This window comes from Trachurus japonicus, chromosome 7 (assembly GCF_045865225.1).
Source record: "Trachurus japonicus isolate A0001 chromosome 7, Traja_1.0".
Taxonomy (NCBI): domain Eukaryota; kingdom Metazoa; phylum Chordata; class Actinopteri; order Carangiformes; family Carangidae; genus Trachurus; species Trachurus japonicus.
In genome coordinates, this window is record NC_140913.1 from 13584225 (window position 1) to 13611486 (window position 27262).

General features: G+C 41.8%; 1 protein-coding gene across 1 annotated transcript in view; it reads left to right on the forward strand.

Moving 5' to 3' along the window:
• Positions 1–10507: 10507 nt before the first annotated feature.
• Positions 10508–27262, forward strand: part of ajap1 (adherens junctions associated protein 1) — a 55275-nt gene continuing 38520 nt past the window's right edge. Inside the window, exon 1 of the mRNA XM_085781357.1 lies at positions 10508–10656. Within this exon, the coding sequence (XP_085637483.1) occupies positions 10628–10656 (29 nt within the window). The 5' untranslated portion in view covers positions 10508–10627. The remainder of the gene's footprint in view (positions 10657–27262) is intronic.

Genomic DNA, 27262 nt, shown 5'->3' on the forward strand with positions numbered 1-27262 from the left:
ATCCCTTGGCTGCACACACAGCCCTTCATGCCGTTCTCTCTCCTCATTGGATAAAGGTTGTAGGATACAAGGAAGTATATTAACACAAACATTCCGCTTACTTCTGCTGTAATTATTGTTCACTAAATGATGCCTCTCTGATTGAAGGAGGGGTTTTGCAAACTGATCTACCGTAGATGACCATTTAGTAGCCCGGGCGTTTAATATGCTAAATCGACTTGGACCCCGGGCGTTTATAAGAACCAGGCGCGTATTTGCAACAGGCTACAATTTATTTTTGCAATGAGCAGCACCAGACCATCATGCAAAGAACAAGGAGGACCACTGGAACAAAACTACTTTTTTCCCGACACATACCTATATCTTTATTGACATCAGACAATAAATACAAAGACAGTTTGTCTGTGTTAAGCGGAGCTGATCAGAGCAGCCAATCAGATCAGTGTTATGAACGATAGCGGGATGTGGAAGGGGGGAGAAGTGGGGGGGGGCGGTCGATCGCGGTAATTTCAACACTGTACATTAGCGCATTTATCTATTTGTCTTTGTCTATTACTGTAGTAGTCCAGCGTGACCTGTCCCGCTAGCACACCTGTGTTTCTGTGTGTGTGTGTGTGTGTGTGTGTGTGCGCCTGCATGCGAGAGAGAGAGCGAGAGGAGGGGCTGACTGACAGAGGTGAGAGTCGGTGTTAAAAAAAACTTAGCGTTTATTATGCCAAATGAGCTCGGACCCCGGCGGCTATTAGAGCACAGGCGCGTATTTGCGCGCGGGCGACTATTTGGTCATCTACGGTATTTGAGTATGATGTTGTTGTGATGTAACAAGTTGCTCACAGAAATGCAGACACTCCCATGATGGTAGCACTTTCCCTGCACAATACTTTGGGCTTGAGGGAGATATGTCCGCCAGCCTGTCCTGATTGGCATTACCTTGTGCACCAGTAGCATGAAGAGGAAACTGACAACTGCCCATATATTGCTGCCTTTGCAATATGTTTCATCTGTGCCTGTGATTTCAGTTTGAAATTCCCTAGCAATGACTTTGAAAGTAGGAAACCTGAGAATAAATTCTGTGAGTCAGTGCTTCACAACTTTTGGCAAGAGACCCATCACAGGGATGCAGAATATTGTGTTGCAAGAGGTATTGTGGGATATATTGCATTTGTTTTCCTTATAAAATATCCAATAGTTTTCAAGCTGCTGGTAATTAATCAAATAAAAGTATGAGACACAGCTGTCATTGCTTTCAGTACAAGGCAGGGTGAGGAGCATGGGGATTGCTTTGTTTTGTGAGTGAAGAGTCAAAAAGATGAAGTCCCACTTCTCTGCTCTGTGACTCAGTACAACTGTTTCACATTTTGTTAAAATGCCTTAACCATTTTTCCACATTACATCCATCTATAACTATTCTGTTGCTATTGTTTAGGAACACAGCTTGTGAGGATATGGCTTCCCCCTCTACAGCGTGAGCACTGTGCCGAGTGGCATTATCTAAATTTCCAACTAAACCATGTATTAATGGATGATTAAATGGTTCTTTGCATATACACGCTAAAAAGCTCCTGTGTAATCGAGCAAAATCAAACCTGAGGGGCTGCCAGAACATAATGGAGGCATATGGACAGACCTCTCCTGGTGCCATCATTGGACAAGACTGAACTCAGTCACAGTAAATGTTTGGTCTGTAATGTGTATGCTCACTTAACTCAGTGGTGTCAGAGCAGACTGTATAGCCTGGCATGGATTATTTTTGGGTTAAACATCACCTATATTTCAGTCACAATTACTGTACAACACTGTATGTTTACATTATGATAACATCACAAGAGTATAATGACACTGCCACAGCTTAATAGCTTCAGATGAGAAAAATGAGCTCTGCTGAGTGAGTGTAATTATAATCTGGATATTAGAATATCTCATTTATTGGGTTATTATGAAAATGTTTGGTTAAATATCAATAAAAATGTCTTTGGACTGTTTTTTGTTGAATATATGTTAATGTTAAACACTATTACATTGTTATGTTTGTGTCAGTCAGAGAGACAATACACAAGTGTATATCACTGTTCCTTGAGGTTTTTCTTCCCCTTTCGTATTGTCATGGACTTGGCAATATTAGATTTAAAGAGAAGTACTCCCAAAGTTGATACTAATAATATCAATACAATTGAGTTTGAATTTATTAAAGTTACTGTAGACTAAATAAATAAAAGGTTGTCTTTTCCTCATCCACCTGGCTGTAGGTCAAAAAACACAAAGAAAAAAAAAACAACAGAGAGAGAGAGAGAGAGAGAGAAATATAAGGTTATTGTTTACCTGGGGTCATCCCTATGTTCCCCGGTCACATACACAGAACCCTTTTTTTTAGGAAAAAGGTCCTATGTTCCCCGCTTTTCCCCAAAAGGACCAGGGGAACATGCACATTTTGCCCATACCTGGAAGTGGAGTTGTGACTTTTGGTTATTTTTGAGTGAGAAGTTGAGTTGTGACTTTGAGTGAGAAGTGGAATTGTCCCATTGTCCCACAGTAAAAAGACCAGATAGTATGTACTGTATTGCGACCGGGGAACATAGGACCCTTTTGGGGGAAAGCGGGGAACATACAGTAAGACCCGGGGAACATAGGACCCAAGGAACATAGGTACGCTCCCATTTACCTGCCGAGGACGGTCATTCATTAGTGAAGTTACACCTGACTGAGTTCATCTGAGATTCTTTAGCCTCTTTTTGCTTATTGTTTTGGTTTTCAGGGCAAACAAACTCTGAGCACATCTCTGTTTCCACATGTAACAGGCCACTAATAAACATATGGTGAACCTATGGGGCATTTAGCAAATATTCCTACATCAGAGAAAATCCTAAGGCAGCTTTAAAGACTTAGTGACTGCAGTCTGACCCCAGTGATGAAATAAACACGTTCAAATTAAAGCTCCATACAGTATAAAGGCAGATGTCCATGTATAGTGTGATTATAAAACACTTCTAGATTCTATAGTAATACTACGAAAGTATCAAAGCCTCAGTCCACAGAGAAATGCACACGTGTATTCAGCACTGAGCCTTAAAACAAGCTGTAAGGACTTCTGTAACTTTGTGATGTCACAGCAAAGCAGTCACCAAGGCCTGCCCACCTCGTCTCTGATTGGCTGACACCAACCTGTTGCTACTATAGAAAACAGAGAGGAGAGGTTAAAGGGGGATTTCCGTTTTTTTTACAATCTCGACCTTATTTATAGCATAAAATACTATAATTTACTCACCCAGACAACTTTGGTGTCATTACGAGTCCTTCCGACGAAATTGGATCCAGCCGAGAGCCGCGTACATCCATACAATGCGAGTATACGGGGCAGCAGAATGCAGTCTCTAAATAACACATTATCTGCCGTGAAACTCGTTCATTTCACCAATATTTTGTTATGATACGCTAGTGCTATTCCCCGAGTCCGGGGTTACCTGTTATCAACATCCGGGGTCTGTAGGTTGACCTACTAACCTCTGACCATGGACGATATCATCTCCGACCACTGCACGGCTCATTCTGATAATAATGATTCCACTTCGGCATTTGGGTCCGTTTTAGCTCAACTAGCTGGAGCTTTAGTAAGTCCAGGTTGCAGAGAGGAAGCCTGTGAAAGCTGAACTTTGTCCAGCTGCTCATTTTGTTCTGATAAGTCGGAATGCATTCCGCCGCCCCCTATACTCGCATTATATGGATATATGCGGCTCTCGGTTGGATCTAATTTTGTCAGAAGGACTCGTAATGACACCAAAGTTATCTGGGTGAGTAAATGATCGTATTTTATGCTAGAAATAAGATCCAGATTGTAAAAAATGGAAATGCATATGCACTTTATAAATTATACGTACATAAAACTTTGAACATTTTATGTATGTTTATGTTTCTGCTTATATTTTAGACATGTATTATCTAAAAGCCTGTTGATATAGTCATATAAATCACTGCTGGTGTGATAACATCTATTATCATCATTACATATACAACTATCAGATAAAGAAACATGACAAAAGCCATATGATAATACTGATAATGTGGTGGATTTATAAAGCTCTTTGAGTAGCTCAGATTGCAGCACAGAACAAAGGCTCAGACAGCTGCAACTGTTTCACACAGTGAGATAAATGGGTTTTTAAAGAGTGACATGAGGGACGGCTTCATGACTGAACTCATGCTCAGTCAGATTCATGTAAGTCACTGTATTCTCTGTCCACACACCCCACCCCCACACCCCTCCCTCCGTCTGCAGCGTCCAATTCACCCTGCACATATAAACCATAGCTGCAACTTCTGTTAGAGTGACTCAGTCCAGCTTAGCAGATACACAGCAATACTCAAATCCCTCTTCCTTTTAATTCGCACTCTCATGGCGGGGTGTTAATGGCTTACACAACAGATGTTTAGTATGCTGCGTTTAGGTCCAATGCGAGCTGAAGCCACCCGCAGTTTTAGACATGCATGACAACCTGTGACTCTGTCTCTGTGGCAAAATAAGCCCGTTCACGCTGCATCACATTTATGCTGCTGCTTGCATGAAGCAACAACAAATAAATAAATAACAAAATACACACATGTGAGTACAAGTGCATACACAAACACGCAACACAGGAAGATGACATGCAAAACAGTGAGAGTGGGAGGGGGAGTGTGAATGAGAGAGTGGGGGGGAGGGGGGTGATGACAGCCTCCATCTGCTGGGGAGCCACCGACAGTTTCCTCAGACAGAGGTATCCACTCGGATCAGACTGTGTGTGTATACACTCTAATGCAGTAATGATGGTGTTTGACAGGAGTGTACTCCATGGCAACAATTAGTGGGGGAGGAAAGTTGCTTCATCATGTACAGAGCAATCACTCTCATTGTAAACAGCTGCAGTTCATCTGATTGGGAGAAGAGGGGACCGTGTGCATGGCTGCGCACTGACTGAGGCAGAGTGTGAGCCAGAGCTCGACACACAACACCTGAGGAGAGAGGGAGCACTCGCTTCACAGGAGCCACATATTTCTTTAAATGGTTTTTATATCTATAGCTAAATCTTGTCATAGACAATTTGGTTTTGTCAGTATTTTCTTTCCTTATTTGTTATAATGTGTGCAACTGTGCAAAGATTATTTGTGTCAGTTTAATAGTTTGCTGATACATTATTTAATATTTAGACCTTGGATACCAAGGTATAATGATACCAGGAAACAAGTCAGACTGAACTTACCTCGACAATCCCCCAGGTGAGTGTGACTGTTCATCCGAACGTCCATCCATCCATCCATCCGCCCGTCCGTCCATCCATCCACTGTATCTATCTATCTATCTATCTATCTATCTATCTATCTATCTATCTATCTATCTATCTATCTATCTATCTATCTATCTATCTATCTATCTATCTATCTATCTATCTATCTATCTATCTGGATAAAAATGGATGGGATAAGTTGTTTATAATTGTTTATTTATGATTTATAAAGTGTTACATGAAAGATCCAAACTCAAGAATCATAGCTAGAGATAGCTAGAGATAATGTGTCTTTATGAAATGTATAATATGACGGTTCATTTATTGATTTACAGCTCAGCGATCAGTTTTCGTTTGATTGTGCTCCTTCTCATATAGACTGAATCATTGTATTGAGTTTGTGTCCCTCAGGTCCTGCTGTGTTTTGAAAACAACAAAAAAGTCAGTGAAGTGACATTGGAGCGTCGACTGCCAGCTGTTACTCCAACACTGTCTTCCTCACAACGCAGAGACTGTAACTGTTGAGGTATGGAAGCTGAACTCCATTACATAGACTCAAAATATGACAATTTGTGCATCAAAACAAGCTCAAAGAAATAAACAGTGTAGCTCTGAATCTTTTCTTTTCCAGGAAAGGCTGGGGCTGAGGCTAAACCAGGTGTGATGTGGTCATTGGTTTGACACTTTGACCCCGAGGTGTAGAAGAAAGGCCGCCACACTCTCCCTTTTCCTCACGCAAGAGCTGATCTTGTCGTTGGGAGTATTTCCACCGATCTGGCCGTGTGGTCACATCAGCACATTGACTTTAATGTTATGGGATTTTGCCCACCGCTGACATCTTGTAGTACAGGTGTGCAAAAAGCCTCCTGGATGACAGTTTAATGCTACAATCATGTCATAGGGGAAAGATGGGAGAAAGACACATCGCTTGCTAAGTACCTTTCACTTCAGCATTCAGCTGGTAAATATTAGGAGGAAACACGGTTAACCTGCCGCTCAGGGACTTCTCACTACTCTGAGGCTCAGGCTGATGTGATAGATCCTGATGTTTTCCTCAATTCTGACATCACTACACATCCATACTGAGGGCTGTATCTGCTCTTCCTCCCTGTATGATTTAAAGAAGGTGACAAAACATGGAAACGACCATAAATCACTTTTATCACGTCAAATTGGGAAACATTATGTTTTGATATATGCAGTCATTATCAGACACAAAATAATGTACTGGAAATTATTTAATGTAGTATTTACATTTAGTTTTGTTCTGATGAAGTCGTAGTGTTTTCAGGTCATCCGTCCATCAGTCTGATTCAGTCTCAGTAACACCCTTTAAATTTAAGGGTGCTTTCACACCTACTGGTGTGGACCACTGGTGCGCACCAGAGGAAATTATACATTGTTTCATTTTTCAGCTCTTTCGGTCCGCATTCACACATGTTTGTTTTCACTCTGGTCCAGACGCAAATAATAGATTTTGAGAATGAAGCGTGACTGCAGGTGCAAACTACGGGAGACTTTTTAGCTAAAACATGAAGCATACACCAGGCAGTTGGTGTCGACCAGGGTAAGGCTGCTTTCACATAACAAATGGACCACACCATAGTGCAACCGCAGCCGCACCGGGACCACCCCTTCAGGCCGGCCTCGGGGCGACTGTTTGGGTGTGCATCCGAGTAGGACAGTTGTGTTCACACTGATCCACCTGCACCAGAGTTCAACTGGGTCGACCTAAACATTGTGTCAAAGCACCGTAACATTCACTTGGACTTGAAGATGAACTGATTAAGTGTTGTTGGTCAAAGGTCAAAGGTCAAAGGACATGATGACCTCATAAAATGTGGTTCTGTTGTTATAAATGTTATATCTTGCAAACCCCCCAAAGGTGTTCCCTCACACTTGACATAAATGTTTACCTGGAGTCAAGGATGAACTCCAGACTTTGGTGGTCAAAGGTCAAGGTCACAATGACCCTAAACACATTATCTTTGTAAGACCTTGAGGGGTTTTCTTCAAATTTGGTGCAAATGTTAACTCAAAAGTCAATGCGAGTTCACAAAACACATTTTCACAAAATTTTACATGAAGGATTCATATTTTCTGTGACTCTGTGACAGACAGGATGTAACATGAAACTTGTCTGAATGTAGTTCACTGAAAAAAAAAGAAAATACTGTGTTTCGTGACAGCCTAATTCATTGCTCTAAATTTATCACAAGTTCAGTGAATCCAAATTCAGCCGTAGGTGAAGGGAAGCAACAGATGAAGCCTGTGTCGTCATGAGCCTTAAAGAAAAGGTGACGTCATGTGTGATCAGACATGGTGGATCTGTCAGCAGCTCCTGGTGTGAACACATGTATTTGACGTCACTCTGTACGTCTGTCTTCTTATTCCCAGCAGTTTCTATGCAGTCTACAATTTATTCTCTCATAAGAGCTTCCTGTCTAAGCTGATGCTGACTGAAGTTTTCCCGACATGTTTGGTGCATGTATACCTCAGCTCAGCATTTACAATAGAGCGCTACCACTACATTGCCACCAGGGGGATGCACACATAAAAACTCACCGGATATTGTATTGTTTCAGCCGCTTTGTGGAAAATTAAAACATATCTGACTTCAGCGCCACCTGGTGGTTAGTTATAAATACTAAAAATACTACGAACTCTTTGCTTGGATTTTTAACAAGTAAATTAGCTGAGAGCAACCAGGATAGAAATCCTTTTAAAAACACCATTGCTTCAAAAAAACTAATTGTGTTGTTAATTTACAGTGTTTCTGTCAGATTCATGTGGAGCATGTTGTAACAACATTTTTTTTGTCATTGTCAATTCTAATAATAATTGCTATAAAAATGTCTCTAAGATGTTTTTACTTCAGGGACAGAGACAGTTGTAACATTTTTGATCTTGGAGCTCTGTTAAGCCAGTGTGCTCAAAATTTAATACTAGTACTTAAGTGCTAATACTTTAATACTTAAACTGGTAACGAGTGTCTGCCACTGGGGGTGAAATGTGACATTATGACATAGGATTATGACAAAAACTTGATATTGATAGATTTTGATTCAACATGATTAGTCTGTGTGGCTTTGTGTGTGTATATAGTTACAACCCGAGGCTCTGCCATGAATGAATACTAACAAGTGAATTTCCCTGGTGTGGGATCAATAAAGGGTTATCCTCTTCCTCTGCCAACCATGAAAGTACAGTATCTACACAGAGACAGTGAACATGGTTTGAGTTTGAAGACCAGTAATACAAATAAAAATAAATAAAGAAATAAATACAATTTTATCTCAAAATAATTATTGTGTTCTTTTCTGAATCATTACTTTATAAGAACAACACACTATTAAGCATACATGTTCATCTCTGGATAAATAAGATCATCTATGGTTGTTTTTTCGTATAGAGTCAGCATTTATAAATCAAGCAATTACCGACCAGATATTGAGGAAATGTCAGTGGTTCATACGATCATTCATAAAGACTAACAAACTATTCAGATGAAAATTAATTCTGCTTGTATATGTACTTGTGATTAGCAAGTAGGTTAATAGATATTTTATAAATGCTTATTAATACTGCAATTCATGGTTTATTCAGCAAAGCTATTACTTGTTTGTTAAGTTTCTTAAAATTGTATAATGCATAAATGGATATGGTATGAAAATTAAATACACATTATAGATGAGCTTATTCTATCTAATCTAAATCTAAATCTAAAATAAATGATGAAATAACTATATAATAATGCAATAACCTATACAATTATTCTAAAGTATTACTTTATTCTAGGCTACCTCTACTGTATATAGTTTTTGTCTGCTGCTTCCTGTGCAATAAGGACTATACTGAACAAGTAAAAAGTAAATCTGTTGACTCCTAGCTCGCTCCTGATTGGAGGAATTATAAGTGTAACACCTGACCCATGATCTCCTCTAATCTAATGTTCTGCAAACTGCAGGTGGTCACATCACAGGTTCAGTAGCTGCAGGGTTGAAGAAGAGATGACATCATCTATCACGTCCTCAGACACAGCTGCTGTGTCAGCTGACCGCCAGCTGATGTGACTCCGTCTATCTGACATCGTCTCCTCAATTCCAGCTGTTTTCTACAGCGGAGTCTCTGAACTGCACCGGACAGAGCCCCCCCCCCCCCTCAATCTATATCACTAACCCCCCCACTGTCACATCCAAGCTGACACTAGTGAGTGTGTAGGCTGCGCGTGCATGACGTGAGACCCCCCACCACCTCCCAGCACATGACATATTTGGCTTTAAAGTGACGTCACGGCAGCGGAGGGGCTCAGCAGGCAGGTCGTTCGTCAGTCTGAGAGAAGAGGAGCAGCAGGAGGAGACGGACCAGCCTCCTCTCCTCTCTCTCTCGTTCTCCCTCTCTCTCTGTCTTTCTCTTTCTCCAACTCCTCTGAAACAACTCTCTGCCTCCAGGATTCTCCTCCGTCGTTTCCCCCTCTTCCTCTTTTCAGTTGCACCTCATTTTTTATTTTTTTTTATTTTTACTTTTCTATCTAACCCCATCCGCACCCCCCACCCCCTCTCCTTCTCTCAGCACCTCCAGAGATGTGATAGATAATGAGGACCCCCTGCCTTCGCTGACTTGTCTCCTCCGTGCTTGAGAACATCCTCATCTTCCACTCCCGAGTTGTTGTTTTTTTATTATCATTATATATTTTTTAATTATTATTATTATTATCGGAGGGTACGATCATCTGCCTTTCAACAATGTAGGAAGGAGAGGGTGCGCTGTCATTTCAGGGAGAGCCAACTACATGTCCTGCGCTTCTGCTCTCCAGCCCTGTCATTCCCGCCCGGGAGGAGGAGAAGGAGGAGGAGGAGGAGGTGGTGGTGTTGGTAGTGGTGATAGTGTTGGTGTTGGTGGTGGTGTTGTGGTGATGGTGATGGTGATGCTGTGGAGGGGGGTCTGTGGTGGAGGGAAAAGAGAAGCTATGCGTGAAGGCAAAGTTTGAGGATACCTCTCCTGGTTTCCCCGCTCACCTGGCCGCCTGCACGCGCGCCCGCCGCCCCCCTCCCCCTCTTCTCTCCTTTTAACTGAAGATTGTGTCGTCATTAGAACAATTGACAACTTCACAGAGACCTGACTGTCGCCGGTGCGGCGCTTTTTTTGCGGGATTTGACGGCGATATCAGAGGAATTTGATGTGCGCAACGCTGAAGGATATGGCTTAAATGATGACGGCTGGAGTAAGGTCCGTCACTTGAGTGTTTCTTTCTTTCTTTCTTTCTTTTTTCTTTTCTTTATTATTTTTCTTATCTGCTGTCGACTTTGGTGGAAACCCGTCTAAATGGGAGGATACCTGGAGGACTGAATTGGATTCAGCAGTCGAGAAAAATGTGGATAAAACGGAGCGTTGCGCGCAGGTAAGACAGGCGACAGTCTTCTTCCATCTTTCAGCTGTTACACTGTGTTTGTCCAAACGCTGAAATGTCGACACTGCTCTCGTGTTGTTGCACATTTTTTGACGCCGCTGCTCGACAACATGTTGTCCCAGTTTTTTAATCTACGCCACTGCAAGTTGTGCGAGAGAGTCTGCAGGAATTGATGATGGATTCGCACGCATCAATCGCGGTGTAGCACACAAAAACAGGAGAATAAAACATGTAGGTGTAGATGGAGGTGAACCAAAACTTCTTAAAATACACGGACCATTTCCTGTCGTGGTGTGGATTTCACTGAGGCGGTGGGGTTTGTATGTGGAAAATGTTTTCTGATGTTTTAAAGAGGGGAAGAAAAATGATGGGGGGAAATTTCGCGCCCTGTACGCTGGGGGTCGCCAACAGTACGGCGCAAGCTACACATACACACACACGCACACGCACACAGACAGACAGACACACACACACACACACCGAACGCACGCGCTCCCGCTCTAAAACACGCATGTATATACGCACGCGCGCAAACACAGTCTCAAGGTTAGATCTGTCAGCAGAACAAGCACATGCAGGTAATTAGTGGCTCAAATTGCACATGAAAAACAAGATATAACTTGTGCATAGCAAATAACAATAATTATAATAATACTAATTTAACAAACTATTACAATAACTTTATTTGTAAAGCCTGTGAGCTGCACAACAAAGTAATGAACACATGGAACGACATGAAAAAAACAGAAAATGAGCATGAGGCACTGATGGATAATGATCATTCATTTAAAGACTGCCCCCCCCCCTCAAAATTAAGGAAGTACAGTGGGTGTATGTAGTGAAGGACAGGATGGGATCAGGAGAGCGTGGCTGCCCCCCCACCTTCAACAGCCACTCACTCTGCTCTGACTCTATACTGCCCAAACTGCTCCAAGAGAAGTCAGACATGTGTCTTTATGAGAGATAGTACACAATCCTAGAATCTAGACGCCTCGGTCTGAAACTCTGCAAATGCCATCCCATAAATCGAGCTAATTCATTTGGCCTAAACCTGGTTTAAAGGAGGAACGACCCGCCGTGAACCTGCCCGCGGTCCCGATCCTTGAGCCACCTGCTGAATCTCATCCCCACCGGCGGCTCTAATTCCTCACCCAATTCACGGCCGGACATTTATTATGCATGAGACACACACACACACTGTACAACTTTGGGCAGACCTCACAGAGAAGAATGTCTGAGGCTCTGATACCAGCTCCTGTCACTTGCTGACGTGATGAGGAGGGTGGAGGGTCAGAGTGGGATGTGGGACAAACTGGATTCACCATGTTTCAGGCAGTATAGCTACAAGCTTGTGTTGTTTGTTGGTGTCATTTGATGACAACACTGGGATAAATTCCTGCTCTTCAGTGTGGGTAGAATTTATTCAGCATTAATGGTCTTTGTGTTGAAAGAAGCAGAGTTAATGGACAGTGAGCATGTGCAGAAAATGATTCTGTTCCTGTTGGAACAGACAAAGAACAGACCACCTACAGAACCTGCTCATGTGGGCGTAAATGCTAGAGCACTGACTTTAGCAACACAGGAGAGGGGGAGTGATGGATGGATGGAGAAGTGGAGAATTTAAAACCAAAGGATTTTGTTACTAGTCATGTTTTCTGTGCAAGACTGCCTCATTGAGAGACTTTATGGACCACAGGGGTGTGAGCGGTCAGTCAGTGTCGATAGCATGACCATGTCTTCACAAAAACCTTCACAAAACCAAATCATCCTAAGCATATTTAAATTAATAACATTTAGCAATATTTTACTTTTATATGTGATTTTTCACCCTCTTATCATGAAGTCAAATATACAGTTAACAAGTATTCCATAATGTAATACTGCTCTGATCTGCTTCCTTCTGTTATGATGCAAGAATATTATCAAGCTGCTATTAAATTTGAATAATCAATAGTAAAACTCAATCTGACGACTTTAAATTGTACCTTTAGACATTCAGGTAAAAGGTGCTATTCGTGAATAGGAGGACATTTATGAATGACTTATCTATAAATGATTGAAACTGTCCAGTTGTGGACAGATGTTTATTGTGGTGTGACTGTAGCTTGTTGGAAGCTGTTGGAACATTACAAAAAAAGTCAGATGGTTAAATACTGAATGAACTGATGGAGCTGTCGAGCTTTGGACTGAGTGAGCTGCTGTAAACCAGCCTGTAAATGTAGCTCATGCTGCTTTGCCAATTAACGTGATTTTTTTTTTTCCTCAAGTCTCAAGTATATGTATCTCAATAAAGATAAATGTATTTTGATCCGAGTCTCGCTCGAGCATTAACCAGCAGGCATTCATCTCTCCTGGGCTCCATCTTTCATGGACGTCACTCAGCTCCAGGCTTCCCCCCCACGGTGAGCTCTCGTACCGCCGAGGCACTGGAGATGCTATCAGGCCTCGGCCCATGATAGCTGCAGAAAATTACTGACAGAGACACTTCATACAACAGGACTATTAAGGACAGGCGAATGTTCCTTCACATGTCAAAGTTTTTTCCCCGGCCTGGATAAATTACTGTAATGAACGGGGCCGGGATGAATATGGTGTGTCAGGTGGTCGGTGGGTTAGCTCCTCTGGAAACAGAATATACTGCTGTGATGAATCGTGAGCTAGAAGAGCTTGGGAATTGCTCTCTGGTGTTGCTATTCCTGGTGATAATGTTCTTAGTATTCTGTGTGTTATCCCCAGGTAAAAAAGAAAACTGACTAATAGGCTAATTCTGATTAATATCACTGGCTTAATGAACCAGGGTTCCTAATTTATTATCCTCTACTCTGAGGTGTTTTCTCCACCGAGACACAATTGCTCTTGCACGACATCATTCGTCTCGAGCTGCTTAGGGTGCGTATGGCCGGTCGTCCTCCTCCCAGCTATACCTCTACCAGGAACTCCAGAGTTAGACATGGTTCTGCTGTGTAAGGGGCCATCAGATATTCAGAGATTCCTGTGATTTAGGTGCCATCTTAATAGCCTCTATGAGGGTTATTAACTGGGCCTCTCTGGAGCGTGATTAACCTAATTTGCAGTGAAATAGGCTGTGTTGCTTCTCTGAGATCCTATCCTCTGGAGATGTGTGTGTGTGAGTGTGAGTGTGTATGTGTGTGCGTTTGTGCGTGTGAGTGTATGTGCGTGCATGTCGTAAACACCTTGTGCTCAGCAGTCTGTTAAATCCAGAAGGAGCAGAACAGGTTGTCCCCGTGAAGCCGCACAAAAGAGACAAAAGAGACAAAACAGACACGGATGCAGGTTCATCTGACCAATCACGAAAAAAAAACACAGATGGAGAAAGACAAGAGAAAAAGAGAGACACTGGGGGTGAACTATAAATGACTCATCATTGACTGGCAGGGTAATTAATAGAGAGGGGAAATGGGCAGAGTTGCATCATAACAGCTCTCTGTTCATTTTCCCACATAGCTCCACATGGAGGACGGTGGTAATGAGAGGAGCCCAGTTAAACTCACATCTTTTAGAAAACTAATAATCCTCAAAAAAGCTTTTTTCTTTAAGCTGTGAGCTGTTAAGAGGCCTAACAATGACACTGCTTCCTCCTTCAACTTAAATCCCCACATTCTGATCTCATGAAATTCAAGCCCAGAGTTCCCACCATGCAGTGCAGCGCCAGCAGCTCTCGGCCTGATTGGATTTCATGACAAGCTTGTCCAGTTTTTGGGGGGCTACATGAGAAACTGTGTGTTTCTATTGCACTGGAGCACATCCATCCATCCCACAGTGTAAAGGAACTAACAGCACAGAGCTCATACTTGATTCATGTAGTGAGCTTTTGCCGGATCAATACTGCCTCTACAAAGGATCAGATTTATCCGTCATGGCCCTTCTCGCTAACTGGCCCTCTCCAGGCAAAGGGGGTGTGGGGTGGTGGGGCTATGTCTCTCTGTGGGCCACTTTCCACTACAACACTTCATAAATGAGCAAAAGAAAGAAGAGTAATTGATGTGGACTGGGGTTTGAGGTGAAATAGAAACTTAGACAGTGGGGGTTGTCATGTGTGTTTGTCTGATCCATTTTTCTCCACATTCCCATGCTCTTTATAACCCATCTTATCTCTCCGAGCATGTGGGTCATGCACACAGTGGCGGAGGACATTGTGCAGTGAGAGTAATTAATGGGATGATGCAACACCCTTGGCTGTTTCATCTCGGACCCTCAAACCATCGATGCGCTCCGCCCTTTTTTTCCTCTTTTGTCCTCCATGAATTATTTTCTGACCTCAGCGATGCAACAATATTTCTTACACTACGACCGTAGTAGCAGTTGCTGCAACTCAGCCTCACAGGCATGACTGGAGTCTGTCCCTATGTGTTTGCGTGTGTGTTGCACACTACCAAAACATGTGGAAGATTTCATAGAATATTTGCCTCCCAGAGGCCTGCCGCACAGAGGCAATCCATAAATCTCTGGAACTCTTTGGAGAGCCAACTGTGGTATTTATCTCCCTAATACTAGATATCTACTGAGGAGAGCTTAACTCCTACACCTCAGAGCCTGTATTTTTCAAAGCAACACAAACACATGCAGCTGGTATAAAAAAAAAAAAAACTCCAACACACAGATATTATTCCAAACAGTGCATTTTGATTTATGGTGAAGAGTAAAATGTATTATAGAGGTCCAGTGGAACACAGATACAGTGCTGCAGCACACAGGCCTCCTCTAAAGTAAAAGGTCAAAACAGAAGATTGTGTATCTGTAGATGATTCTCAGTAGTGGGATGGGGGGCCTCTGCATGACCAGACATCGTTATTGTACCAGAAGAACAGTGACTGACCCTGAGAATTCATTTAATTTGAATATTCTGCTTTTATTAGTATTTTATTTACTGTTGACATAGGACTAGGTTAAAAAATATTGCTATCATGCTGTGTTTAGACTATATTTCCTATGTCTTACCTGATCTTCTGCATCTTCAGGGCATGTCTCTGTCTGGCCTCTCCCTACAGCATGTCTCTCCCTGTCTGTCTGTGCTGTCTGCAGTGTCACCAGATATCATTATTATTTTAATTTCATCCATTGAATATTGTTCTTTTACTGCTAAGGTTATTTTCATTCAAGCCTATATAAAGGACCAGTAGAATTTTAAGACATAACACGCATACACAACACACGCACGGCACAAGAGAGAAAGAGAGAGAGAGAGAAAAGCACACACACTCAGATGACAGGAGTGTTCAGGATCCCCTTTTAAATGTTTCCTCCCACCAGAATCTAGCACAACTTTGGAGCATTATTTAGCCCATTTTCTGACAAGCTATCACTACATGGTTGGTACCAACAGATGCCTTCTGTCTCATGGTTTCACGATATCTGAATCTTCACTATAGCTTTAAAACTGGGCCATTTTTAACGCAATAAATATTTCATATTAAAGGGACAACGAGGAGTTTGTATTTGGTCATATTAATGTGGATGAATCTACATTACGCACACTTGTTAATGGGTCCATTTTCGATAAATATATCGTTTTGTCTTGATCGTTATTTTGTTATTATTTAGTGGTCGGCTTGCCCAGCATTTCCTACTTTCGGTTTCGCGGACGCTGCCATGGGAATAACGCCACCGAATCGCTGTTTATGGTCGGAACTACGACGGTATCTGATCGTCTTCGAAGCTCCGACTTTCATTCTTGATCATGAAAACATTCTTGGCAAATGTTTTCGCTTTCGTCCGTCTTGCGCCGGTCTCAGGCCTCGCCAGGCTCATGGGAAATGTAGTGTGAAAACACTTTGCTTTCCAAAACTCCTCGTTGTCCCTTTAATTCAAAAATTATCGCGGTCATTTTGACAACACTACTTAGAGATCTCTGCTTGCTTTTTGTCTCTTGCCTGCTGGGTCTTGTTTTTAACTAAAGGTGGACTTCCTTTAAGTTTTCCTTAACAAACAAATTCAATGATGGAATAAAGTGGAAAATAAATTGGAAATAACAAGAGAAGGATGCAGTGACAGCAGGGGGTTCTTAAAAAGAATATATGTCACATATTGTTTATATTAGGGGGGACAGATTGGTATTACGTGTCCCCAAAGAATGCATGGTTACACCCATGCCTGTGTGGAGACTTTGGTGGACGCTGGTCGGACATTTTAACATGGAAGTCCATGGGCACTGACTCACTGTTGTAGATGCACTCTAGTGGTCAGTAGAGGAACTGCAGCTTCAGGTTCTTGACAGTTGATGCTTGGTTTGTATGTTCAAGGTAGGTAGCTCATGTCCTAACAAAGGTTGTACAGGGAGGACATATTGCTCAGAAATAACGGCCTCACTTGGTGTTTGAATGTGATAATATGTGTAATTTGTCTCTTGGATATTTAAAAAAATATATATTTGTGTGTTTTTTGCCTTGATTTGATAGGACAGTCTAGAAAGACAGGAATGCAGGAAGAGAGACTGGGGAAATGACATGCACTAAAGATCTTCTCAGTCGGGAGTCAAACTGGCGATCAATGCTTGAGGCATAAGCCCGCATGGGACGTACTCTTTAACCACTCAACCATTGAGCACCCTATAAAAGTGAATCTTAAATGTGATTTTTTTTTAAAATTTCTTAGACACGTAATGAGAGTTGAAATGTGTAATTACCTTGATGTGTAGTTATTGATCAGTGAGGCTGTAAACACCTGGCCAGCCTTGAGTGTTTCACAGTCGGTTGACATGTAACTTTGTTGGAGCTGGATCTGGGAGGATTAAGGCATCATAATCAGCAAATTAGAGACACAACATACTGGGAATAAGCGATTTGATTCCTGTGTATTTTGGCAATACAGCTTGCCACCACTGAGCCAATTGTGTGCGTATATGTGAACGTGTGCGTGTGTGAGTGTGTGAATGTGAATGTGTATACATGCTGGGTTATATTTGCCCTGTCGCTTAGTCTGAGATCTTGAGCACACAGCCCTCTTCAGCTCCGACAAAGGCATGATTGCTTATTCAAAAGGCTGCAAATAGAGCCTCAGAGGTACCGGCGCTCGTCCTTTTAGTGGACGGAGGATGAACCCCCCCAGCTAAACTCTGTCAAATGCAAACACTTCCTCAACCACAGTGCAAACACAAGCAACAACAAGGGGCAAATTCAGGCTTGTGCGTGTGGGTGAGTCACTGTAAACAGACCGTATGCTGCACTTAAACATGGTTTAAGTGCATTTTGTGAGCTCTGGAGTCCAGACTATCAACTCCTAACAACTCCTAACAAGCCTGACAATAACCATTTAAGTGTGTTGTATCATTTTATGATCAATGATTTATTATCAACGTGCAGTTTAATTATTCATTAAGAAAATTGTAACCACTAGCAGAAGGTCCAAAGACTGATGATTGATACTGGCCAAAGTTTTAATAATCTGCCTAATGTTGGCAGGTCTCAATCTCACCTTGTACAAAGCCTTGTAATGCTGTTTATGATGATTTGGTGCTATACAAATAAATTTAACAAAGTTGAAATTTAAAGCAGTACTTAAGAACTTTCAGTTTTGGTTGAGTTTGGTGGCGCCAGTGGCCCAAAGCGGTAGTGTTTTGCCTGAAAGAAGATTCCATTTCCCATGAGCACTAGTGCGTAGCGTCGTAAACATTCTGATCTCCTGGTGCATTGAAATTACAGAAGACGTCCAAACTAAGTTTCTGTTAGCAGCGGATCATTTCACAGTAAACACACATGCACAATCCGACGGAAAGGTGCTGCATTGCCTGCTCCCTACTCATCGTGACTCGCGAAAGTGAAAGTGAAACTTAAGTGAGAGCCGGGTTCCTACCATGCTCCTCAAAACTGCTTAGTGCCAGCGAAGGCGATACAGACCCCCTCAGGCCATGACAGAGGTGTCATTCAACCTGTTGTAAGTCGATGTACCATAACAGAAGTTATGAAAATATTATATGAAGGTTGAAAAGTTCCTTAGTGTTGGTTTAAAATTAGAATCAATCTATCTTCATTTGTCAGTATTTTTATTTATTATATAAATTTGGATAAATGAACGTATGGGAAACACTGTCTTGATAATGATAGAATTATCAACTGATAACAATATATTGTATTTTGACCCATATCCGAAGTGGCTGTCAGCTGCTTCTGAACATTCACATAGAACATGGTGTTCATCAGCTGTGAGGATCAACGCTCAACCTTAAACTCCATCACTGGCCTGTTTTCCCTCCTCTGAATAGAAAAAAAAGCTGCTGGAGCCTCATCCTTGAAAAGTCCTATATGCACAATGGCAGAGGGAGGGAAAGAGAGAAATTGCCAAGCAAAGGAAAGAATGAACAGAAGTGGATTAAAAATAACAATGGAGCGTTTTGCTAATGGTCCATTTTGAGCTGCTGCCACAATATGATACTGTCTGTGAGAATTATGGTGGATAAGAAAGGTGCTGATGTCTCTGGAGAAGTCCTGATGTCTTGCACGCTGCACTGAGTGGGACTGTTGGTGTTTGATAACAGAAGTGTGCTGAATGTCAGAAACATTGTTACCTTGTTAACACACATTAAGGGCTGCAGACAATCATGATGAATTAGGTATACTTTTCTTTTGGTGAATGATTTGACTTTAGCGTCTGTCAGTGTAAAGCACTACACTTCAATGACGTGCTAAAGTTTGCTTTCATTGTCGTGAGAGATTCTATTGTGTGCACGGCTGTGGGCCAGGTGCCAGTTAAAATGAGTTTTAAATGGAATAATGGAACAAGCCATGTAGCCTCATAATTCATAAATATCCAATATGCAGCGCCATTCATCAAGGTTGCAGGGAATTCCTTTCAGCATTTTGTATACCCCCTGACATTTTCAATTTGCTTTATCATTAACAGTTTATTGAGTTTATTGAACTGGAAAAGGCAGCCCTGACATATTTTTCCTGTGAATAACACATTTGTCTGAGGAGTTGGGCCTTTGTAGCTGCTGTATATTTTCTTAAATGACAGTAGGGTGTTTCTTTCAAAAACTATATCTGCATGAGTACACTCCCTCCATCGTGTGGCTTTTATTTCCTCATGCAAGTGGAGATTATTCCAGTCAATTTAGGTTTTGATATGTCTAGAGACACCTGGATTACAATAAAGTGTGATTCTGATTGTGTTGTGAGGTTTCAGTGATCAATGTATCTCAGTGTGGTGGGGTAATGAAAGTGATATCAGGACGACTTCATACAATACTGTAAAGAACACTATGCATAAAAATGACCTGCACAGATATCGACTTGAAGCAAATCTATTGTCACCGTAATTCAAGTTTATCAATAACAATATCAGAGTAGTGAATGAAATGCATGAAATGAAAACCCAGTTTAACCTCTTCAGTATTCATCTGATGTTCTTATTTGAAGAGTGAAATAGTCAATGTTTCTGCCTTGCCCTGCAGTGAACCAATGACAGTGTCATGAACACAGATTCATGCGGGGTTAACCCTAACCCTACCCTATAAACCCCCTAACCAATCCTGTCAGCCTGTGGGGACTGGAGGCGGGGCTAAATATAGTACCTGAAACCTTATCAGTACAGAGAGAGAGAGTTAGCAATATAGCACAATGGCTAACACTGTATCAGCCAGTGTCAGTTACAAGCTATCATACAACATAAACAATTAAAAGATGCTAACTACATTAACCATTTTGTAAAGATGCTAGCTGCTCTAACCGCTCTGACCTGTCTACTAGTCTCTGGTTCTGGTCTCAACTCCTCCTCCTCCTCTGGGCCTGACTGAGGCTCAAACATGTGGCTGAGTCTCTCTGATATTTCCTCCTCTAACTCCTCTTTATGCCCTGTCTGTGCTCTTTCACCTGGAGTCAACAGGTGGTGGTGGGACCAAATGCCTGATCCAGGTTTTATCAACCAAGAAGTCAGAGGAGATGAAAACAAGCTAAACTAAATACAAACCAAAGCAGAGGAGTTGAATATGCTTAGTGGAGGCCTACAGATGTGCTCTTCACTTTATTGCTGGAACACAGCCTTTGAACACACTTACTAAATCACGTTGTGAAGTATGATGGGTTTAACCTGCTGAGGGTACCAGATGAAAGGTCAAATGGTCACCGGCAGAATCATCCCTCAGCAACATTAAATGTCTGCATCAGAGTCCACCGACCAACCCACCAGTATAGGCATCAGAGTCACATTCACATTCAGTTTGAGTCTGATGGAACATTTTACTCTATAGGTCTCAGGAGTTTGTGCTATAAATAATGCAGTGTGTTTTTTTGTCTGTCTATGGTTTTATTCGGTTGCTGGACCACAGGAGAATCAGGTGTATTAAGAGGAGCAGAATGGTCAGGGAGTGTGTTTGAGGAGCTGCGTTTCTGGAGCAGCTTGAATTGAAGCTCCTCCACGCTCCCCTGTTCCCCTAGAGATTGTTTTTTTTTTTTACACTGTACCAGAATCATAGAAGCCTCACTCTCACTCCCTAATATAAACGTCGCAACAGTCCCTAAACCCGTTGCCTGCTTTACCCAACAGAGGAAGAGAAAGCTGCTATGCAATAGTAAAATTATAACATATGGAAAATTCAACACAAATGTATTGTCACATCATGTATTAAAAAGGCACAAGGGTGTTTGACTCCATTGGCAAACCCAGGAGGTGGTAGTCTAGTCTAGTCTACTCCATAGCAACACCTGAGACAATAATCCTCCATCTGTGTCAGTGGTGAATGTGAGGTTGTTTTCGGACTCTTTTGCTGGATATTTAAAGGCTGAAACTCTTTTATTTCATATCCCATCAATCTTAGTCTGATGGCTCCACAGATGTTTTATGCATAAAGTCAGTTTGTTACACACTGACAGCTCAAAACAGAGCGAGGTCCAAGCAGGCAGGGACACTCACTTTCAGTCTGGCAGAATGAGATATTAATCATTGATAGATATTTAGAGATATTTCACAGCATCCTGTACTGTGGCAAAGCTCTTTATTCTCAGGTCAGCCAGCTGCCTCTGTAAACAGTGATCCTGATGTGATGCTGGAAATTTAGGTGAGGGTATTCCAGTGTTAAACATCTGTTAGGAGGGTTCCCTCCAGGGCCAGATGATGATGGTTTAACCTCACACTGACAGGAGAAGTTTAACATTTGGGTTAGAGCTTAGGTTCAGGGGCAGAGATGCAGTACTGCTGACACCATTTGAAGCTGCCATTGGGAGAGACTCAGGGATGCAGGGATCAGGAAGTATGACGACTCAGTTGGATCACACTCCATAGAAACAATGGGTTTGGAGTGAAGATGTGTCTCTCACGAAAGGGGAAAACCTGAGTGTTGAAATTTTAATGAAGAAGGACAAGAAATGTCCAGTGAAAGTCAACTGAGCGTGACTTTAATCTCATGTAACACGTCATCAACTTGAATCACTGCCTTGTGGTCATCTTTCTCTGCTCCACAGACTAGCTCCAGGTCATATCCCTGTTTATCTTAAGTCAGCATATCAACTGTTTGTGTGATATTTTGTCATCACTGCTTGAGCAGTGGCCAAAGAGCCTTTTGTGAGGTCACACTAACCTTTGAACTTTTATGTTTGACCGCATTTACTGGAGATGGACAATACCGTTTTTCCCCCCACTGATACTGATAACGATAACATTTTTAATTAGTTTATATACACACCTAAGGTTAAGAAAGGCTAAGGTGTAGGCCTAGTCAAGATTAATTTAACATTGAAGCTCAATGAGCCATGTCTGTGCTTTAAATGCACTGTTTTAGTGTGGTTATGTAAGATGTTTACACTTATTGCAATTTTCTTTTATTTCAAATATTTGACATTTGAAAACCTTGATTTGTTGATGCTACAAATTTGTTCTGATCAGATGAAACAGCCCCTAGTGTTGAGAAGTTTACCCTTTATTTCATATTTGACACTTAAAAACTGTGTTGCTGCATAGTAGTGTCTACTTGATTTGTATCTGTGCTGTGTATATATAATATATAATAGACTGAAAATGAGCAAAATCAAGGCAATGTAGGCTAATTATAATTGGCTCTTGTAATCTGCCCCAAAAAATAATTATCTAACTTATCTGTGTATTTTGCTGATAATTATTGGCCAATATCCAGCCAATAATTATCCGTACCGATAGTTTTTGTGTATCCCTACATTTTTCCAAAGTTCATTTGAGGTGTTATGGAGATATTGTATTTACAAAACCTATCCCAAGTTTTATGAAGTGATGTGAACTTTGAGCTTTGACCTTCAAAATCAAATCAGTCCATGGGTCCACATCGCATCCACAATAATGGGGCAAATGTACATAAATAAAGTAAGATGGACAACCTACAAAACAATATGGCAGCTCTTGATGTCACTATCACAGAGGCAGGAAAGTATAGTTTTCATGCCAACTGTCTTAATAGTGTGCAGTACCTCTGGTTACTGTGCCTCTCCGTTACAAAGGGTTGTAGTTAAGTTCAATTGTTTGGAGCTCCCTACTTGAGGCAGTCTCGGCTTTACAGCACATCTCCGCTGACCTCCTCCTGAAAACACTGATTATTCTGGGTCAGACTCTCTTAAAGCTACATGCTGGAATTAATGGAGCTGGGAAGGGCAGAGAAGGACTGTTATCATGCCCTAATTTTCTCAGTATGCTGCAGATGAGGCAAAAAGAAAAAAAAACTGTTTTCCTCTCTAATCCCTGAGGGGTCAGAGTCATTTCCATAGAATGTAAATTTATATTTTCTATAGGAAATCAAGGCTACTACCAGCACTTTCAAGGCTTGCCAGTAAATGAGAGCAATGAAATTATTTTCTGTGCTGCAGCGTTGGGGCTGTTTAGTCTTTGGAAAGCATTTTCTGCTCCTTCCCTGAGACTTTCATGCACTTGTGATTTTACTGTGATGCTAACAAGGCATGAGCCCTCCTCTATTATTGAAAGCTTAGGTCTTTTATCACACTATGACAGTGCATGATGTCATTTATGTGCCGTGTATTCATCAGTGTCAGCTGACCAAGCAGTGATCTGTGGAGCAGAAGATGCATGAGTTTCCTGGACAGAGGAGAAGTGCACTGGCTGCAGATAGGGAGTTCACTCAGACATTGATCTTATTTCCTGGGATTAGTAATAATGTGTCAGGTTGTAAAAGCTGCACGAGCTGTTGATGCCACAAAACAACAGTATTATCTTTTCCTAATATCCACATGTACAGTGTATGGCTGAGGCTGACTACTGCCACTACGCAGGGTTACAGTGATATTGACACATAAGATATAGACGGCTAAAATTAATCCTGAGCTGTAGTTTATTTGTCTGTGTTGTGCTGATCATATTCTTCTTCTTGTACTTCAATAATTTTGCTACTAGTGGCATTTAACAAAGACAAAGTCTCTGTCTCTGTAATGATAGATTCACAGTTCAAAGAAACAAGAGACCACATAAAATGGACCTCATCACCTCAGCGAATTGCTGCAATAGATATAGTGAAGATAAACCTCTTTAACATGATTTTTTCTTTTTTTTTCAGAAAAGCCAATAATTGAATGCACACATCTAAAAACTGCTGTGGCACAGGGGCTCGTTTGTGTGGTCCACTAATCAGAAGTTCAATAGTTCGATCCCCAGCTCCTGCTGCTCACATGTTGAAGTGTCCTTGGGCAAGATACTGAATCCCAAATGTAGCATCAGTGTGTGAATGTGTGTGTATGGTAGAAAAAGGTGTTATATGTGTGGGTAAGAGCGCTGTGTGAATGTGTGTGTGAGTGGGTGAATGTGACTGGTACTGTAAAGCACTTTGAATGACCTAGTGGAGCTGGAATAGCCATTTATATGTATCAATTTATATAGGTGTATGCATGTGTATTTAAATACAGTATTTTCATGTATAGACACATATGCCCACTGTATTTACAGTTTGATCAGAACGTGTTTTGACACGTTCACTTTTTCACATTTTATTGCAGCCTAAAGACAAAATCATTTTAATTACTTCATCCCCTAATCAGTCTACAATCAATATGCCCTAATGACAAAGTGAAAACAGAATTTTATTAAAGTAAAAAACTGAAATATCACATGGACACACTATACTGTGACACCTGGTCTAGCTCAGGTTCCTTTAAAGTTATGGTTGGTAATCATGTTCAGAAACACTTTTTGTTAGACTGGGTGAAACGGTCCTTCTATCCTGAGAGTAGTCAATACATTATGTATTCAGAAAAAGGAACGGACATAATCAGACCTCTGTGGCAGCTGCAGGACTGACAAAACTCTGACCAATCCATGCTTTTCGCTCCAAAAAAGGAAAAACCAATCAGATGCCTTCATGTCTAGTTCTGCCTACGCCCAATCAACCTGCCATCTCTCTCCCTCTCTCCCTCCTCTTGCATGCGCAATCAGAGTCTTCACCTATACGTCCGCAGAAAAGCCACGCTCCAGTCTGATGGGAGGCGACGTAGCTCTGGCAATGCACATTGGGTGTCTTCACCTACGTCCGCTGAAAGGTGAAGGCGTGGCTTCAGAGATAAGTCTGAGGAAAGGGGCTGGGACTTTTGACTTATGTATTTTCAAAATGTAGCCTGCTAGAACCGTTTTTTTTCTCTTCAACCCTACCTTTAATTTTCTTGATCATCTGAGATGTTTCTACACCTCCACTTTTGTTGTCCACAATGTCCCAATTTGGAAACACATACACACCTGTCTAGACAAGATCTTTTGATATACGCTGACATTGAGCAGGAAAGACAATGCAGTTGCTTAGGAAAAACTGACCTGAACCCAAGTGTCTGTAGAGAACTGTAAAAAAAAAAAAAAAAAAAAAAAAGAGAAAAAAGTAACAGTCCACCAACAGTCTCCATCCAACCTGACGGAGCCTGAGAGGATCTGCAGAAAAGAACAGCACAAAATCCCCAAATCCGGGTCTGCAAGGCTTGTTGCATCACATCGAAGATGACTGGATGCTGTGATCACTGCCGAAGGTGCTTCAACTAAGTCCTGAGTACAGGGTCTGAATACTTAAGTCAATTTCAGTGTTTCCTTTTTCGTGTGTTGTGTGTTGACTGATGAGAGGAAACAACAGTTTTAGCATCAGGCTGCAACAAAGTGTGATGAGAGTGCAGGGGTCTGAATACTTTCTGAATGCAGTGTACAGTGCTGTAATTTGATGAAGCTGTCAATTGCAGCTTTGCTTTGCCAGTGGGATCCGATGTGCACTCCTGTGTGTGCACTGCCCTCACAGTGAGTCATCTGAAAGGAGAAGTGTCCTTGTTCTATGGCCTGGATGTTATCAGAGTTTTTACGGCCCAGAGGGGAAAGACTGCCACACAACTCCTTCGCTCTCCTCTCTTTTCTTTTCTCTGTCTCTGTCGCTCTCTCAGGGTAATGCAAATGCATCGTCCATATCCCCCCCATCTCTATTTTAAGAGTCTTCTCCCCAGTGTGAACGGGCTGTGCTCAGGGCTGGCAGAACCAGGGAAGGTGGAATGAATGAAAACACATTGTATGAGCTCTCACCAGCGTCCCATTGTCTCTGCTGTATTCTTAAACCAGGGTCCTTTAAAGTTGTTCAGTCTAGCAGTAGATACCTAATAGCAGCTCTCAAAGTGTATGGATGGTTTTAAAGGAAAACAGAAGCAACCCACACACACATTCCCCCGGAGGCTCCTGAGGAAAGCAATGACATTGTCATGTTTTACTATAAATAACGTTTCATACAATGATCCACACAGGCTCCGATCAGCAGGGTGAATGTGTCCAAGTGGAAACGTATCTGATTGTGCAGAGGAGATGAACATCATAATCTCACAGCTCCCTCCCTATAGTGGGTATTCTGTTGAATAAAATATGAGACAAACAATAATAATCCTCAAAAACACTCAGTAGAATGTCAGAATTTTGGGCTGGTTTCTCGTAATGGCCGTTTAAGACGTTGCAGCATGTTTGGTGTTGACTGTCACCGCCATAAACTGCTATGTATTTAGCAATAAAGACTTGATGTAGGCTATAAATCACTCTGTGGCTCAGCACCTAAGTATAACTCTGACATGCTCGTGACATATGAACCTTCTGGCACAGTGGTCACCAACTTGTTTCAGCCAGAGATCCCTGAGTGTAGCCTGAGTAAAAGTCAAAATCAGCATAATGTAACATCAAGAGAAAGAGATGCAGACTGTATTTCCAACTTGCATCCTGTTTACTGGAATTACATAAAGTGCTAAAGTCCAGAGTGGACTTTCCAATTCCAGATTGTGTTTGTGTATTTATTTGAAGACTATTGATTCATTTTTCTGTTATTTCTTCTTCATCTGAGTTGATAAACACACAGACAGCTCCACTCTGCCATTTGCAACCCACACTGTGGTGCACGGTGGAACTGCAGCTTGCATGGCAGAAATGAAACCCTGCAGCTTTTACATACACACAGAGGTCAAGATCTAAAGGGAAAAGATAAAGTTCCACCAGTAGGTGATGAAAGGTAGGCGACCCCTGCAGCGGCCGACTACTGATGGTCCACAGGGTTAGAATGAAAGATGATGAAGTTATCGTGCAGCGCAAACCTGCATTAATCTCCCAGATAATGTCAGATCAGCCCCGCCTCCAACCAGGTTTAACTCAAAGCTAAAAACTGCCTAATCTTTTAATCTTT